Genomic DNA, 13,116 nt, shown 5'->3' with positions numbered 1-13,116 from the left:
GTAAGATATGCTTCTTCTCCCCTTCCACCCTGTCATTCCAAAGTAAGATTTGACAGTAAAACTCTAGACAACATGTTGATAAAGAGCTGTTGGTTTTCACTCGTTTGCTTCATGACCCCACAGCCTGAGCTGGAAAGATATCAGCCCCAGCCTCCATTCTTACATCTTCATCTTCACAAAAGTTTGTAGGTTTTTACTTACTGATTTTAGCGATACTGCTGCACTCAGATCCATTAAAATCCAAAATAATCCACAGAAAGATTGTAATGAACAGATCTGATGTGGATGCTAAAAGTGATGTTTTATATGAGATATTTTGATATGTATGCGCTTTCTCAGCATCTTTCTCCCACACATCTACATTTCCTGTTGTCACTGTGTTCGCACATCGTGTTCTGTTCTGATGTCAAAGTACGTTCTCCTTGTGCGTCTGAACCCCTGATAGCAGCAGAGCAGAAGTAACAACATCATCGATAAAGAGAGTTGAGTTTAATAGTTCAGATGTTTCAGCGCTGGTGGTGGAGCACAAGGCCGTAGCTCCTCCTCTTGCAATCTTCACAGAACAGTCTGCTTTGTTTTTGATCGCTATCGTGAAACACGTCCAGATCGTTATCATCACCATCACCATCACACGCTATCAAATGTTTGAAAGTATCATAACACGTGTGAATGAACAGGGTACTGGGACTTGTATCTGTATTGATCCAACCCTATAGTCCAGTTCAGTACCACTTTTTTGGCAATCAACACGTGCTATTAGATCCTCCCAGTGGACAGGATGTGTATCCATAAGGTTTAGTGGTTAATGATTGTGTAAGAAGGCAAGCCAAGATAAACGCCACGTCCCCACCTTACTGATAAGTGTATTTACCATGGCTTTAAAAATGTCAGACACACCATGGACCATACCATGAGGTCAGAAATACTACATTTGACCTTTAATAATTGACTTCAGGCTATTACTGTATATTACTGTATATATATATATATGAATCACGGTGTGTACATTAATGTGAACATGAAATGAAATAAGTCACAGAAATAAATCAAACCTCATGGGACACAGAAGACCATGTTGAGGCTCAGAGGCTCAGAGGGTAGGGTTTTTTTTATTTATTTTTTACCTCTTCTCGATGGCATCAATGTTTCTAAGGAGCAGCAGGAGTTGCCAGGTGCTCTCCTCCTCTCTGTCCGAAAACAGGAGGTGGTGTCCGGTCACACACAGCGTTCCTCTCCGCGGTGGTCGGGAAGTCACACTCAGCACCACGTCCTCCACATTAGCCGTCTTGATGTGCTCCGAAAACTCCATTTCCGTTCACAACAAACATCAACCATCACGTAAAAATGCGATATGTCTCACAAAATCACCTCAAACACCCTTTTCAACCGAGCGCCTTCCGCTGTTTCTAGATGTGACAACTGAATCGGTTCCTTTCCATTAACTCTTAAACGAGTTGATCGGGAGAATCGGTTCGCAACCTCGCAGCTAAACTAACGCTGGCTAATTTGACAAAGCTGTCAAATCTGTATTTTAATTTCTGATTTCATTTGAATTAGATTATTTTTTCCCCCTCACTGTAGTGTCGTGCACGGATTCTCGTGGGGGAAATCCGAGAATCGAGGAATCGAGTCGGTATGACTTTGGGAATCGATTTGTTTTTTAAAGAATCGAATCAGTAAAAATGAGTCAGAATGTGTTTGTAGGTGTTACATGCTCCTCCCCTCGATACTAATACAGTGCACGTTTATGAAAACATCTTGTGGTCTGTTAACTTACCGTAGTTGTTTAAGAAAACTGGTCAAATCTAAAAGGAAGGCTTTCACTGTTTGGGGAACCTTTTACAAGAGCAGGTCAATAATTATAAGTAAAAATTGACAAAACTCTTTTCTTCCAACATGTTGCTCTATTTGTCCTTTTGGTCAGCAGGTACTTTCTCACAATGTTGTTCTGCCATGCAATGGGACGTGATGCAGCGACACTTTAGTCCTTCAGTCTGTCCAGCTTCATCCTTCAGTCTGTCCAGCTTTCTCACCTCTCTAACCACTCAAGCAGAAGCTTCAACTTTCACACTAGTCCTGCTGTCACCAACCCAAACCCAGCACTAACCAACAGATCTGAACCAGAATCGCTTCCTATCAGAGAGGATTTCAAACTTTTTAAGAACTTTTCAGATCCGCCGTGTGAAGATGTATATAATTATAGATGACGATATAAATATATAGATATGGATTAAACAGAATGTTGATGGAAAATGCCAGCTGATCTACCTGATAAGTGAAAAAATACTGTAATACTGTTGTGTTGTTGTTGTTGTTGTTGTTGTTGCAAACTCAAGAAAATGAAACTAAAGTGTGATTCGGATCATGTACTGACTAGCTTCTGATCTGTTTGGCATCTAAGCAGGAAATTTTTTTTATCACACTTTCATTTTCTGCTTTAGCTGGTCTGTGTTTCACACACAAGAGGAAGGAAGTGAAATGTTTCATAAGCCTTTTGCAAAACTGCAGGTTTACCAATAGGGCTGCTGGAGATGTGTTTACTTGTGTTTAATAATAATAATAATAATAATAATAATAATAATAATAATGCATTTCAAATTATGGGGAGTACAAACAATTAAAAAAATTACTAAAAAAATGAATTAAAAAAATATAAATATTAATTTGTGCAAATGAATAATAAATAAGTAATAAATAAGCTATTGCAGTGACAGAAAAAGAAGCATTAACTTATTTTTTAATTCAGTTCAAATTAATTTAATTTGTTTAGTGCTTATAAGCAAAGACATTATCACAATGCAGCTTTATAGAAATATATTTAAAATATAAACTTCATCCAAGTGGTCTCTCCTGAACTGGGCAAGCACCCATGCCTTGCAAACAGTCCCAGCTTGGCATGGGCTAAAAATAAATAAATAAATAAATAAATAAAAAAAACATAAAATAAATAACATTCAGGATATACATTTTAATGTAACAATTTATAAAAAAGAGTGACAATATTAGAAAGATACCTTGAGATTTTAGCTGTTTGAAAATAAAAAAAACAATAAATAAATAAATAAATAAATAAATAAAGGTTTAGTAACATACACTGTACTGCCAAAAGTATTCGCTCACCCATCCAAATAATCAGAATCAGGTGTTCCAATCACTTCCATGGCCACAGGTGTATAAAATCAAGCACCTAGGCATGCAGACTGTTTTTACAAACATTTGTGAAAGAATGGGTCGCTCTCAGGAGCTCAGTGAATTCCAGCGTGGAACTGTGATAGGATGCCACCTGTGCAACAAATCCAGTCGTGAAATTTCCTCGCTCCTAAATATTCCACAGTCAACTGTCAGCTGTATTATAAGAACGTGGAAGTGTTTGGGAACGACAGCAACTCAGCCACGAAGTGGTAGGCCACGTAAACTGACGGAGCGGGGTCAGCGGATGCTGAGGCACATAGTGCGAAGAGGTCGCCAACTTTCTGCAGAGTCAATCGCTACAGACCTCCAAACTTCATGTGGCCTTCAGATTAGCTCAAGAACAGTGCGCAGAGAGCTTCATGGAATGGGTTTCCATGGCCGAGCAGCTGCATCCAAGCCATACATCACCAAGTGCAATGCAAAGTGTCGGATGCAGTGGTGTAAAGCACGCCGCCACTGGACTCTAGAGCAGTGGAGACGCGTTCTCTGGAGTGACGAATCGCGCTTCTCCATCTGGCAATCTGATGGACGAGTCTGGGTTCGCCGGTTGCCAGGAGAACGGTACTTGTCTGACTGCATTGTGCCAAGTGTAAAGTTTGGTGGAGGGGGGATTATGGTGTGGGGTTGTTTTTCAGGAGCTGGGCTTGGCCCCTTAGTTCCAGTGAAAGGAACTCTGAATGCTTCAGCATACCAAGACATTTTGGACAATTCCATGCTCCCAACTTTGTGGGAACAGTTTGGAGCTGGCCCCTTCCTCTTCCAACATGACTGTGCACCAGTGACCAAAGCAAGGTCCATAAAGACATGGATGACAGAGTCTGGTGTGGAGGAACTTGACTGGCCTGCACAGAGTCCTGACCTCAACCCAGTAGAACACCTTTGGGATGAATTAGAGTGGAGACTGAGAGCCAGACCTTCTCGTCCAACATCAGTGTGTGACCTCACAAATGCGCTTCTGGAAGAATGGTCAAAAATTCCCATAAACACACTCCTAAACCTTGTGGAAAGCCTTCCCAGAAGAGTTGAAGCTGTTATAGCTGCAAAGGGTGGACCGATATAATATATATATATAGCTGGCCCGTGTGATCCGATCCAACAGACGAGCTACTGTTGCTCAAATTGCTGAAGAAGTTAATGCTGGTTCTGATAGAAAGGGGTCAGAATACACAGTGCAGGACGGGTCAGGGCTGTTTTGGCAGCAAAAGACACAGAGAGAGAGAGAGAGAGAGAGACATGTTTTTCTGAAGCTTCAAACATTTTTACTAATAAAATAGTTTTAAGATGAGATAAACCAATATAAAACTGCAAAAATACAGTAAAACTACAAGAAGATAACCAGAGGACTACTTTTTTTTTAGACAAGACTTACTTATATTTCAAGGAGAAAAGTGGAATATTTAAGATAGCATCATCAGCTAACAGGCTAACAGAAACCAAAGTAAGAAGACAATTAAAACAGAGAAAATAAAAACAAATGGCTCAGGATATCAGAGACACTTTGTGTTCATATCTCCTGCAGAAAACAGTGAGGTAAGAACCTCCAATTAAACAAACAACTTTTGATTCTTCTAAATATTCCATTTCCATTCTTCTCTGCTAACACAGCTAACAAAGCTAGCAACAAAGTGAAATAGAAATAAAAATAGCCTTTATGTGTCCCATATACATTACTGCACAGTGAAATTCTTTCTTCACATACCTCCCGTCCTTGGAGGTTGGGGTCAGAGCGCAGGGTCAGCCATGATACAGCACCCCTGGAGCAGAGAGGGTTATGGGCCTTGCTCAAGGGCCCAACAGTGGCAACTTTGCGGTGCTGGGGCTTGAACCCCCATGGCTGATGCAATAAGAAGAAAACTCCTCCCACTTGCCATATCGTACCCAAATGACCTAAACAATGCACAGGCTAAAAAAGCCTACAAACACAATCTACTAAAAGAAACCCCAGAATTTCTTAGAGCAGATTTCATTCAGGACCATTATCCGACTACACCGAAGATAATGGGAATAACCACATTTTTGGACAAAATTTTCCACAAAACTTAGTAAACTTCCCAAGGAATAACTCTGATAACCAAAGATGGGAATCTTCTGATTGAGCTCTCTCAAAGCCTCGGCCTGTACCTTGTCAGTGGTAAAACCAGAATATTTTGTTTGCTTTGTAGATTTTCAGAAAGCTTTTGATTCAATTTGGCATCAAGGATTATTATCTAAACTTATGGACATTGGTATAGGAGGCAAAACATACAATATCATAAAAACAATGTACTCAAACAATAAATGTTCAATTAAAATTGGAAATAAACAAACTGAATTCTTCAATAAAGGCTGGGGCGTGAGTTAGGGCTGTCCACTATCACCAACCCTCTTCAATATACACATTAATAAACTGGCAAAATTACTAGAACAGTCATCAGCATGTTGTCGGAGCTAGACCGGTTGGATGCTCCAGATGTGGACTACAAAGAGCAGGCTGCAGGTGAAGTTGAAGTGCTGTTCAAGAGAACAACATATCTCTTGACAGAGACAGTGATTCAGATTCATCTGTCATTTCAGACCCAACCTTTAAGCAGTGCCTTGACACCAGTGTAGAGCTTGAGAGCTTGGATTAGAGACACCTCTCGATCCATGTTCATAAAAGCCATGAGTACACCTCCCACAGCAGCACCTGACAGCATCATATTTTAAGAAATCAATTCTGAGAAAGTTATTTAATATGCTAAAGCACACAATCACAGGTTTGTTTTCCTGACATATTGTACAGTGGGTAAAATAAGTATTGTGGACCTCGCCATTTGTCTCAGTAAATATGTTTCTAAATTTGCTATTGACATGGAATTTTCACCAGATGTTGGTAACAACCCATGCAATCCACACCCACAAAGAAATCAAACCAAAGATGTCCGTAAATGAAGTTGTATAACAATGCAAAATGACACAGGGAAAAAGTATTGAACACGCTTACTGAAATTTGTTGGTAATGACTGCTTCAAGACACCTCCTGTATGGAGAAACCAGTTGCATGCATTGCTTAGGTGTGATTTTGGCACATTCTTCACACAGTCGTCAAATCTTGAAGGTTCTGTGGGCCTCTTCTATAAACTCTGATCTTTAGTTCTTTCCACAGATTTTTAATTGGATTCAAGTCAGGTGATTGGCTGGACCGTTCTAGCAGCTTTATTTTCTTTCTCTGAAACCAAATGAGAGTTTTTACTTGGCTGTGTGTTTAGGATCATTGTCTTGTTGAAATGTCCACCCTTGCTTCATCTTCATCATACTGGTAGGTGGCTGCAGATTTTTATCATTTTTATCAAGAATGTCTTGGTTTGCCAATAGCGTATGCTGAAAAACAGCCCCACCCCATGATGTTTCCACCTCCAAACATCACTGTTGGTGTGGCGTTTTTGGGGTAAGCTGCAGACCCATTTGTCCTCCAAACATGGTGTGTATTACGGCATCCAAAGAGTTTCATTTTGGTCTAATCTGACCAGACTGTATTCTCCCAGTATTTCACAGGCTTGTCCAAATGTTGTGCAGCAAACGTTAAACGAGCTTCAACATGCTTTTTCTTCAGCAGTAGTGTTTTGTGTGGTGAGCGTGCACACAGGCCATGGTGGTTGAGTACATTACTTATTGTTTTCTTTGAAACAATTGTACCTGCTAATTCCAGGTGTTTCTGAAGCTCTCAACAAGTGGTCATTGGCCCTTGGACAACTCTTCTGATAATTCTCTTCACTTCTCTCTCAGAAATCTTGCGAGGAGCACTTGGTAGTGGCTGGTTCATGGTGTAATGATGTTATTTGTACTTCTGGATTATGGCCCCGACAGTGCTCACTGGAACAAGTTTTGAAATTGTTCTGTAACCAATGCCATCAGTATGTTTTGCAACAATAAGGTTGCAAAGGTCTTTAGAGAGCTCTTTGCTTTCACCCATTGTCAGATTTTTCTTGTGTGACACCTTGGTAATGAGACACCATATATAGGCCAGAGGCAGTTGACAGTAATTTGCACTGAGAAGAGGCAGGAATGCTTCCTAATTGCTAATGTATTCCAGCTGGTGTCTTGGCTTTCCATGCCTTTTTGCACCTCCCTTTCTTAAATAATTTCACATTATTACACATAACTTAATTTATGGACATCTATGGTTTGATATCTTGGCAGGTGTGGATTGCTTGGGTTTTACCTACATCTGGTAACTGAAAATTTCATGTCAACAGCACCTTTAGAAATAAAGAAAATATATTTACTGAGAAAAATGGTGATGTGTTCAATACATATTTTAACCACTGTATATGTAGCATACCTTCTGCCACTCCAACTGGGCCAATTAACATTCCCATACCACCAGAGACCAGTCCGATGCCTGCCCCTGTAATCAGGCTCCTTTTTGTTACATGCAAATTTACACATTCTGCCACAGCTTCTATCAGTTTCCTGATATCATTTTGCTAGTTTGATGCCATTGTCCTTCCCCAAAAAAGGATCAAGTTAAATGAATAAAAATACATTTATAATATTAATAATAATAAAATAAAAATAAATATTGCTTACTTCTGAGTATCATGATACATGCCCTTACCTTGAAAAAAAGCATTGTCTTACACCTAGTTGGATAAAAACACTTATTTACATTAGCTTTTGATTAATAAATTATTCAGTGGTGCAGTGTGACGTGTCTCTATGACACATAATCCAAGACACGCTCTTGACAGGGTTCAACAACCACATTAAATGATTTTGTCTTAAAGCCAATAATGTGGACACAGTACTCACTACCCTCATACAGGTAGATCCCCTGAAGTCCTATATCCATGGATTGTGCTGAAGGCTACTAACATTTTACTGCTCAAGGTTCAGATTCAGAAAACGTATCTCCCCACATCATGACTCTTCAAAAGTTAAGTGTATATATATATATATATATTTTATGTATGGTCTATCTTGGAAGCTTAAAGCTGGTATCTTCTTGGGTTTTAAAATTCAAAACCCAAAACCCACAAATGCCAAATGTTGTTTATTTCACTTATTAGAATATTAAAAGTATAAAAGATTTATTAATGAGTATTAATTTGAGGAGAGAGATATATTTCCAAAAGAAATAAAATCCCAAACAATAAATAAAGTATGATTAAGATCTGACATGTGAAGAAGCTGCTGATAGTGAAGCTGATTTCTATATCAGCCTAATGTTTATCCTCAAACTTATCTTCTTCTTCTATCTATACTAAACTAGATTAGGACCTGTATTAGGAACAGCTGTAGCACGATGTTCTAGGTTAATTATTAGATCTATTCATTTGTCTGCTGGTAAAAGAGGTAAGAGGATAGAGGGGGTTGCTTTAATTGTATGAAATATAAACATAAATGCTTTTTATATTATGAAAAAGTAGAAGAGTGTAAATACAGTAATCGTTTTGGTCTTGGATTATTTCAAGAATATTTCTAATTGTAGAAAAATGTAACATAATTTATTTTAAACATGAATGCATTGTGCTTATTAAAGCCTATAATGGATTTGGTGATTTGTTTTAATGACTGTTATAATGTAATATACTGACGTCACTGACCATTGTGTTGTAGTTCTACATTTTGACCAGCAGATAGAAGTAAAATTAGGAAATACATAAATCCAGGCTGGTTTGTGCAGGAGTGTGAAAGAGGTAGAATGCTTGCAAATTACATTCACCAATTTTTTCCAATTTTGTCCAAGACCTCAACTGCCTGGATGGCTGGTCCGGTTTCAGCCATGTCTCAATGAAGCATGCCTTAACGATTTGAGCACAGTGACTCTTAGGCACAGTCATGCTTGCATATGCTACTGATTTTAAGATCTTACCATCAGCTTGCAGTAAAACTGCACCAAGACCAATCTGGGAGGCATCCATGTTGATCTAATAATTGCAGTACAAGTGCAGAGGTCTACGCTATTTTCAGCTGTGTTTTCTATCCATACAAAATCTGTTGTGTTATGAACTACTGGTAGTTGTGATGTTTTTGTGGATTGAATCTCCCTAAACAGTTGACCATATCCATTTTCTGAAATTTCACCTTTTTTTCTGTGTTCCTGGAGTTTATGGTTTATTCCAGATGAACACAAATCATCCATTCTCTCTGATTCTCTGCAGTACCTTAAGGCCTGGTCACTCTACAAGACTTTAACCGTGGGCAGATCGCTTTGCTGTTCAGACTACATGACTTCACTGTATGTCTTTTTGTCCTTGTGGTGTTCACACTACGCTTCGTAAATGATCCACAAGAGGGGGTCACACACCACACCATCTGACAACAACTCGTCACTCAACGCCTCAACGCCGTCCCCAAACCAGGTTTTGTCACAAAAACACACGCGACAGGTGGATCCGGAAATGACGGATGGACGGCAGGAGTCTCACTCTAGATAAATGTTAATTTATTAAAATAAATGTTGTGTCCACACTATTTTTGAAGCCATGTTGCTACAATTGACACCACGTGATGTCGAGTCGGCCGACCGTCCCAGATATTTAACATGCCAGATATCTGGGACGGTCGGCCGACTCGACATCACGTGGTGTCAATTGTAGCTACGACCTCCAGCCAATGAGAGAGCAAGTCACCGGAAGAAAAGCAGCAGCAGCAACATGGCTTCAAAAATAGTGTGGACACAACATTTATTTTAATAAATTTACATTTATTTAGAGTGAGACTCCTGCCGACATCCATTTTCAAAACAAACCTCGGATCCACCTGTCGCGTGTGTTTTTGTGACAAAACGTGGTTTGGGGACGACGTTGAGGCGTTGAGTGACGAGTTGTTGTCAGATGGTGTGGTGTGTGACCCCCTCTTGTGGATCATTTACGAAGCGTCGTGTAGTGTGAACACCACAAGGACAAAAAGACATACAGTGAAGTCATGTAGTCTGAACAGCAAAGCGATCTGCCCACGGTTAAAGTCTTGTAGTGTGACCAGGCCTTTACTCTTATCTAGGGAATCACATCTTTGTCCACTCTAGTCTTTGAGAAGTAATGAAACTCATTTTTAGCCATTTTTGATGACTCTAAACTTTTACTGGTCTCATATTCCAGCACGTTTTTTCCAGGTAACCATGCCAACATCTAAGTCTCATCTATCATTTTGACAGATCACTCTTTTTGTCTCACTGTTCCTTTTCTTTGTCCATAAGATGGACACTCCTTAGGCTGATGGGACCACAAGGCCTAACTTTTATAAACGCCATCCTTCTGCTTTACATATGGGTTTGTGTCACTTCCTTTTAAAGGATACTTCACTGATTGTGGCATCTGGCAGTCATGCTCATTGGTGCCATCTCATCAAACATTTTTACATGAATTTGGGTCACAGGCTTGGCAGATTTGAATAGCAGCTTGCAAGGTGAAGTTCAACTAAGCGTTGTCTGACCTTCGCATCACCAATCTGATCTCTTGATTGAGTCAATACAGCTTGGATTGCTGCCTTTTTGCTGACGTTGCTGACATGTACACCAAGAGTTTATGAAAACTTTGCAAGTTAACTAACATGGGCATTAATAAGGACTATCATGACGTCACCTTCAAGCACACTCAGACGTTCAGCAGCTTGAAAGCCAACTTATAGCAAAAGTTTTAGCAAAAATGCTAAACGCAACTACTGATTTATGGTCTTGAGTGATTTTTCTGTTTTGTTTCCCTTTGTAAAAAAAACAACAACAAAAATTATAAAAAAACCAAACCAAACCAAAACAACAACAACAACAAATGCTGGGATATGCCAAATACTATTTTTAGCTCCGAGTCAAGGTCTGTTTGGGTGTGGCTATAAAATGCCTGACAAGAGGCCCACGCACACAAATAAGTAATCTAATCAGCATGGAAGTTTTCCTATGCCATAAAAACACTTAGTCAAATGATGCACTTTTGCTGAGGCTTTGGCTTAAATTTTTTTTTTTTTTTTTTTTTTTACTATTTTCCAGGTTACTTGAAAGAAATAAAAAAAATACCTATTGCACCTTTAAGCTTTATCTACACAGCAATCCTTACAGTGTATAGTCTATATTTATATAGTGCACTTATTGTGTAGACTTTGATTTGACTGTAGAACCTTCAATGCTTTATTTTTAACCTCTCCGGCTCAGTGGTTAGCATGTTCGCCTAACACCTCCAGCCTTCTGGGTTCGAGTCTCGCTCCCGCTCACTGTGTGTGTGTGTGTGTGTGTGTGTGTGTGTGTGGAGCTTGCATGTTCTCCCCGTGTTTGGTGGGTTTCCAGATGACGCCTGAGATAGGCACAGGCTCCCCCTGACCCAAGGATAGATCAGATAAGTGGTACAGACAATGAAATGAAAAAAAAAAAAACATATGCAATTATACACAGTATGACATGCAGTGAAATGCTTTTAAAGACTGTCTTAGAATGTAAAATAATAAAATCAAATAAGGGATTTAAGAAAATGAAATAAAATACAGTAGGGATAAAATGGAATTATGTTCCAGAACGTTTCAAAAAAAGAAGTGTGCAATATAAGTAGGTGAATTGGGATGCCAGACTTATTTTTCAGTGTCTCACAGTCCAGTTTCTGTTGAGACTGTTCTTGTTGCTACCTATTCTGTGTGTCAGGATGAAGTAGGTTAGTGGTTAAGGCATTGGCCCACTGAATGAAAGGTTGTGATTTCAAAGTCCAGGTCCACCCCAGGTCCAGGGTCCACTAAGTATGGTGTCGTTTCTACAAAAAAATTTTGCCAGCTGTGGTTGCCAGAATAATTCTTTAAAAATTACGTTAAAAATGTAAACATCTTTACAATTTAATGTAGTGTAATTCACAGAACAATTATGTAAAAAAAAACATGAAAATGACACCAGTAAAAGAAGGAAAAGGAAGTCTGGGAAAGCATCATCCTTCCTGCATTTGGCAATAAAACCATTCACTCGGCCAATCATTTTTCAGTCATATCTGTATATATGTCTGTACCATCTGAATAAAAATGCACAATTGGGCTGTATCACTTACGTCTGTAGACTCGTCCAATTGCAACGAGAAACACTCACAGTCCTCGATGTCCTTCCAAAGCTGCTGTGTCAAATCCTCGGCCATAATTTCACAGCGCCGTGTAACTGTAATTCTTGATAGCTGGAGAGCTTTGATTGAAGATAATATTTCTGGTTTGTTTTTAAAGTCCCGAAACAACGAGTCAGCTGCTTCAAGAAATGCCTCTTTTAACATCTCTCCATCTTGAAAAGACTTGTTGTGCTTAATGAGAAAGAGACTCACCCGGAAGGATGTTTCAGTGGCTGCCTTCGCTTTTGAGGTCAGGTGTGAGAAAAATGACCGCTGCCCGGACAACTGTGATTTTAGTTCCTTTACTTTTCTCTGTCTTAGCTCACATTTCGAAGGGAATTCAGTGTCACAGTTTTTATGAACAGTCTGAAAGTGCTGCTCCACATTTCCCTTCTTCGGGAATAGAGACGGTAGATTGGCAGATCAGACAAATGCACTTCAAATATGACATAAAAAAGTCCTCTTTCCATTCCAGATGGAAGTGATACGTTTTTGGTTTTTTACTTGGTCCAGCTCTCCCACTCATTTTAATATCCTTTCTTTAGCAGAAATAAATTGGAAGGCTAACTAGGTAATTAGCTCGGAGTTTTCAGCAGAGGCGCGCATGTTAATCAGACTGGCTGCCCTGTACATCAGTCAAGTTGCAAATGCCATAGTGAGAATGGATGATTGGCTAACATAGAATTTTTTTAATAACATGTGATCTACCCACACTACCTTTGCGATTGACCGGTCGATCGCCATATTGACATATTGATCGACATATAATTGTTGTTACTGAACATTTACTAATTTAACTACCGGTAACAAATGAAACCTTATTGTAAATTGTTACCAAAAATTAGAAATGGCAAAGAAACTGAAAGACCAAGAAAGGCAAAAACTTATCAAAACTTAC

At 39.3% G+C, this 13,116-nt stretch overlaps 1 protein-coding gene across 4 annotated transcripts in view; it reads right to left on the bottom strand.

The window, feature by feature from the left end:
- zgc:154055 (uncharacterized protein LOC556036 homolog) overlaps window positions 1–1,588 on the bottom strand; it is a 14,216-nt gene extending 12,628 nt beyond the window's left edge. The window contains exon 1 of one of the 4 annotated variants that reach the window (XM_058399972.1): window positions 1,125–1,588. In XM_058399972.1, coding sequence (XP_058255955.1) covers window positions 1,125–1,309 — 185 coding nt within the window. In that variant the 5' untranslated portion in view covers window positions 1,310–1,588. The other 3 variants (XM_058399973.1, XM_058399975.1, XM_058399974.1) reach the window with 3 other exon arrangements.
- Window positions 1,589–13,116: the final 11,528 nt, after the last annotated feature.

The sequence above is a fragment of the Hemibagrus wyckioides genome, linkage group LG09, assembly GCF_019097595.1.
Source record: "Hemibagrus wyckioides isolate EC202008001 linkage group LG09, SWU_Hwy_1.0, whole genome shotgun sequence".
In the NCBI taxonomy this organism is placed as follows: Eukaryota; Metazoa; Chordata; class Actinopteri; order Siluriformes; family Bagridae; genus Hemibagrus; species Hemibagrus wyckioides.
Note: the sequence above shows the minus strand (reverse complement) of the source record. Positions and strands in the feature narration are given on the sequence as shown.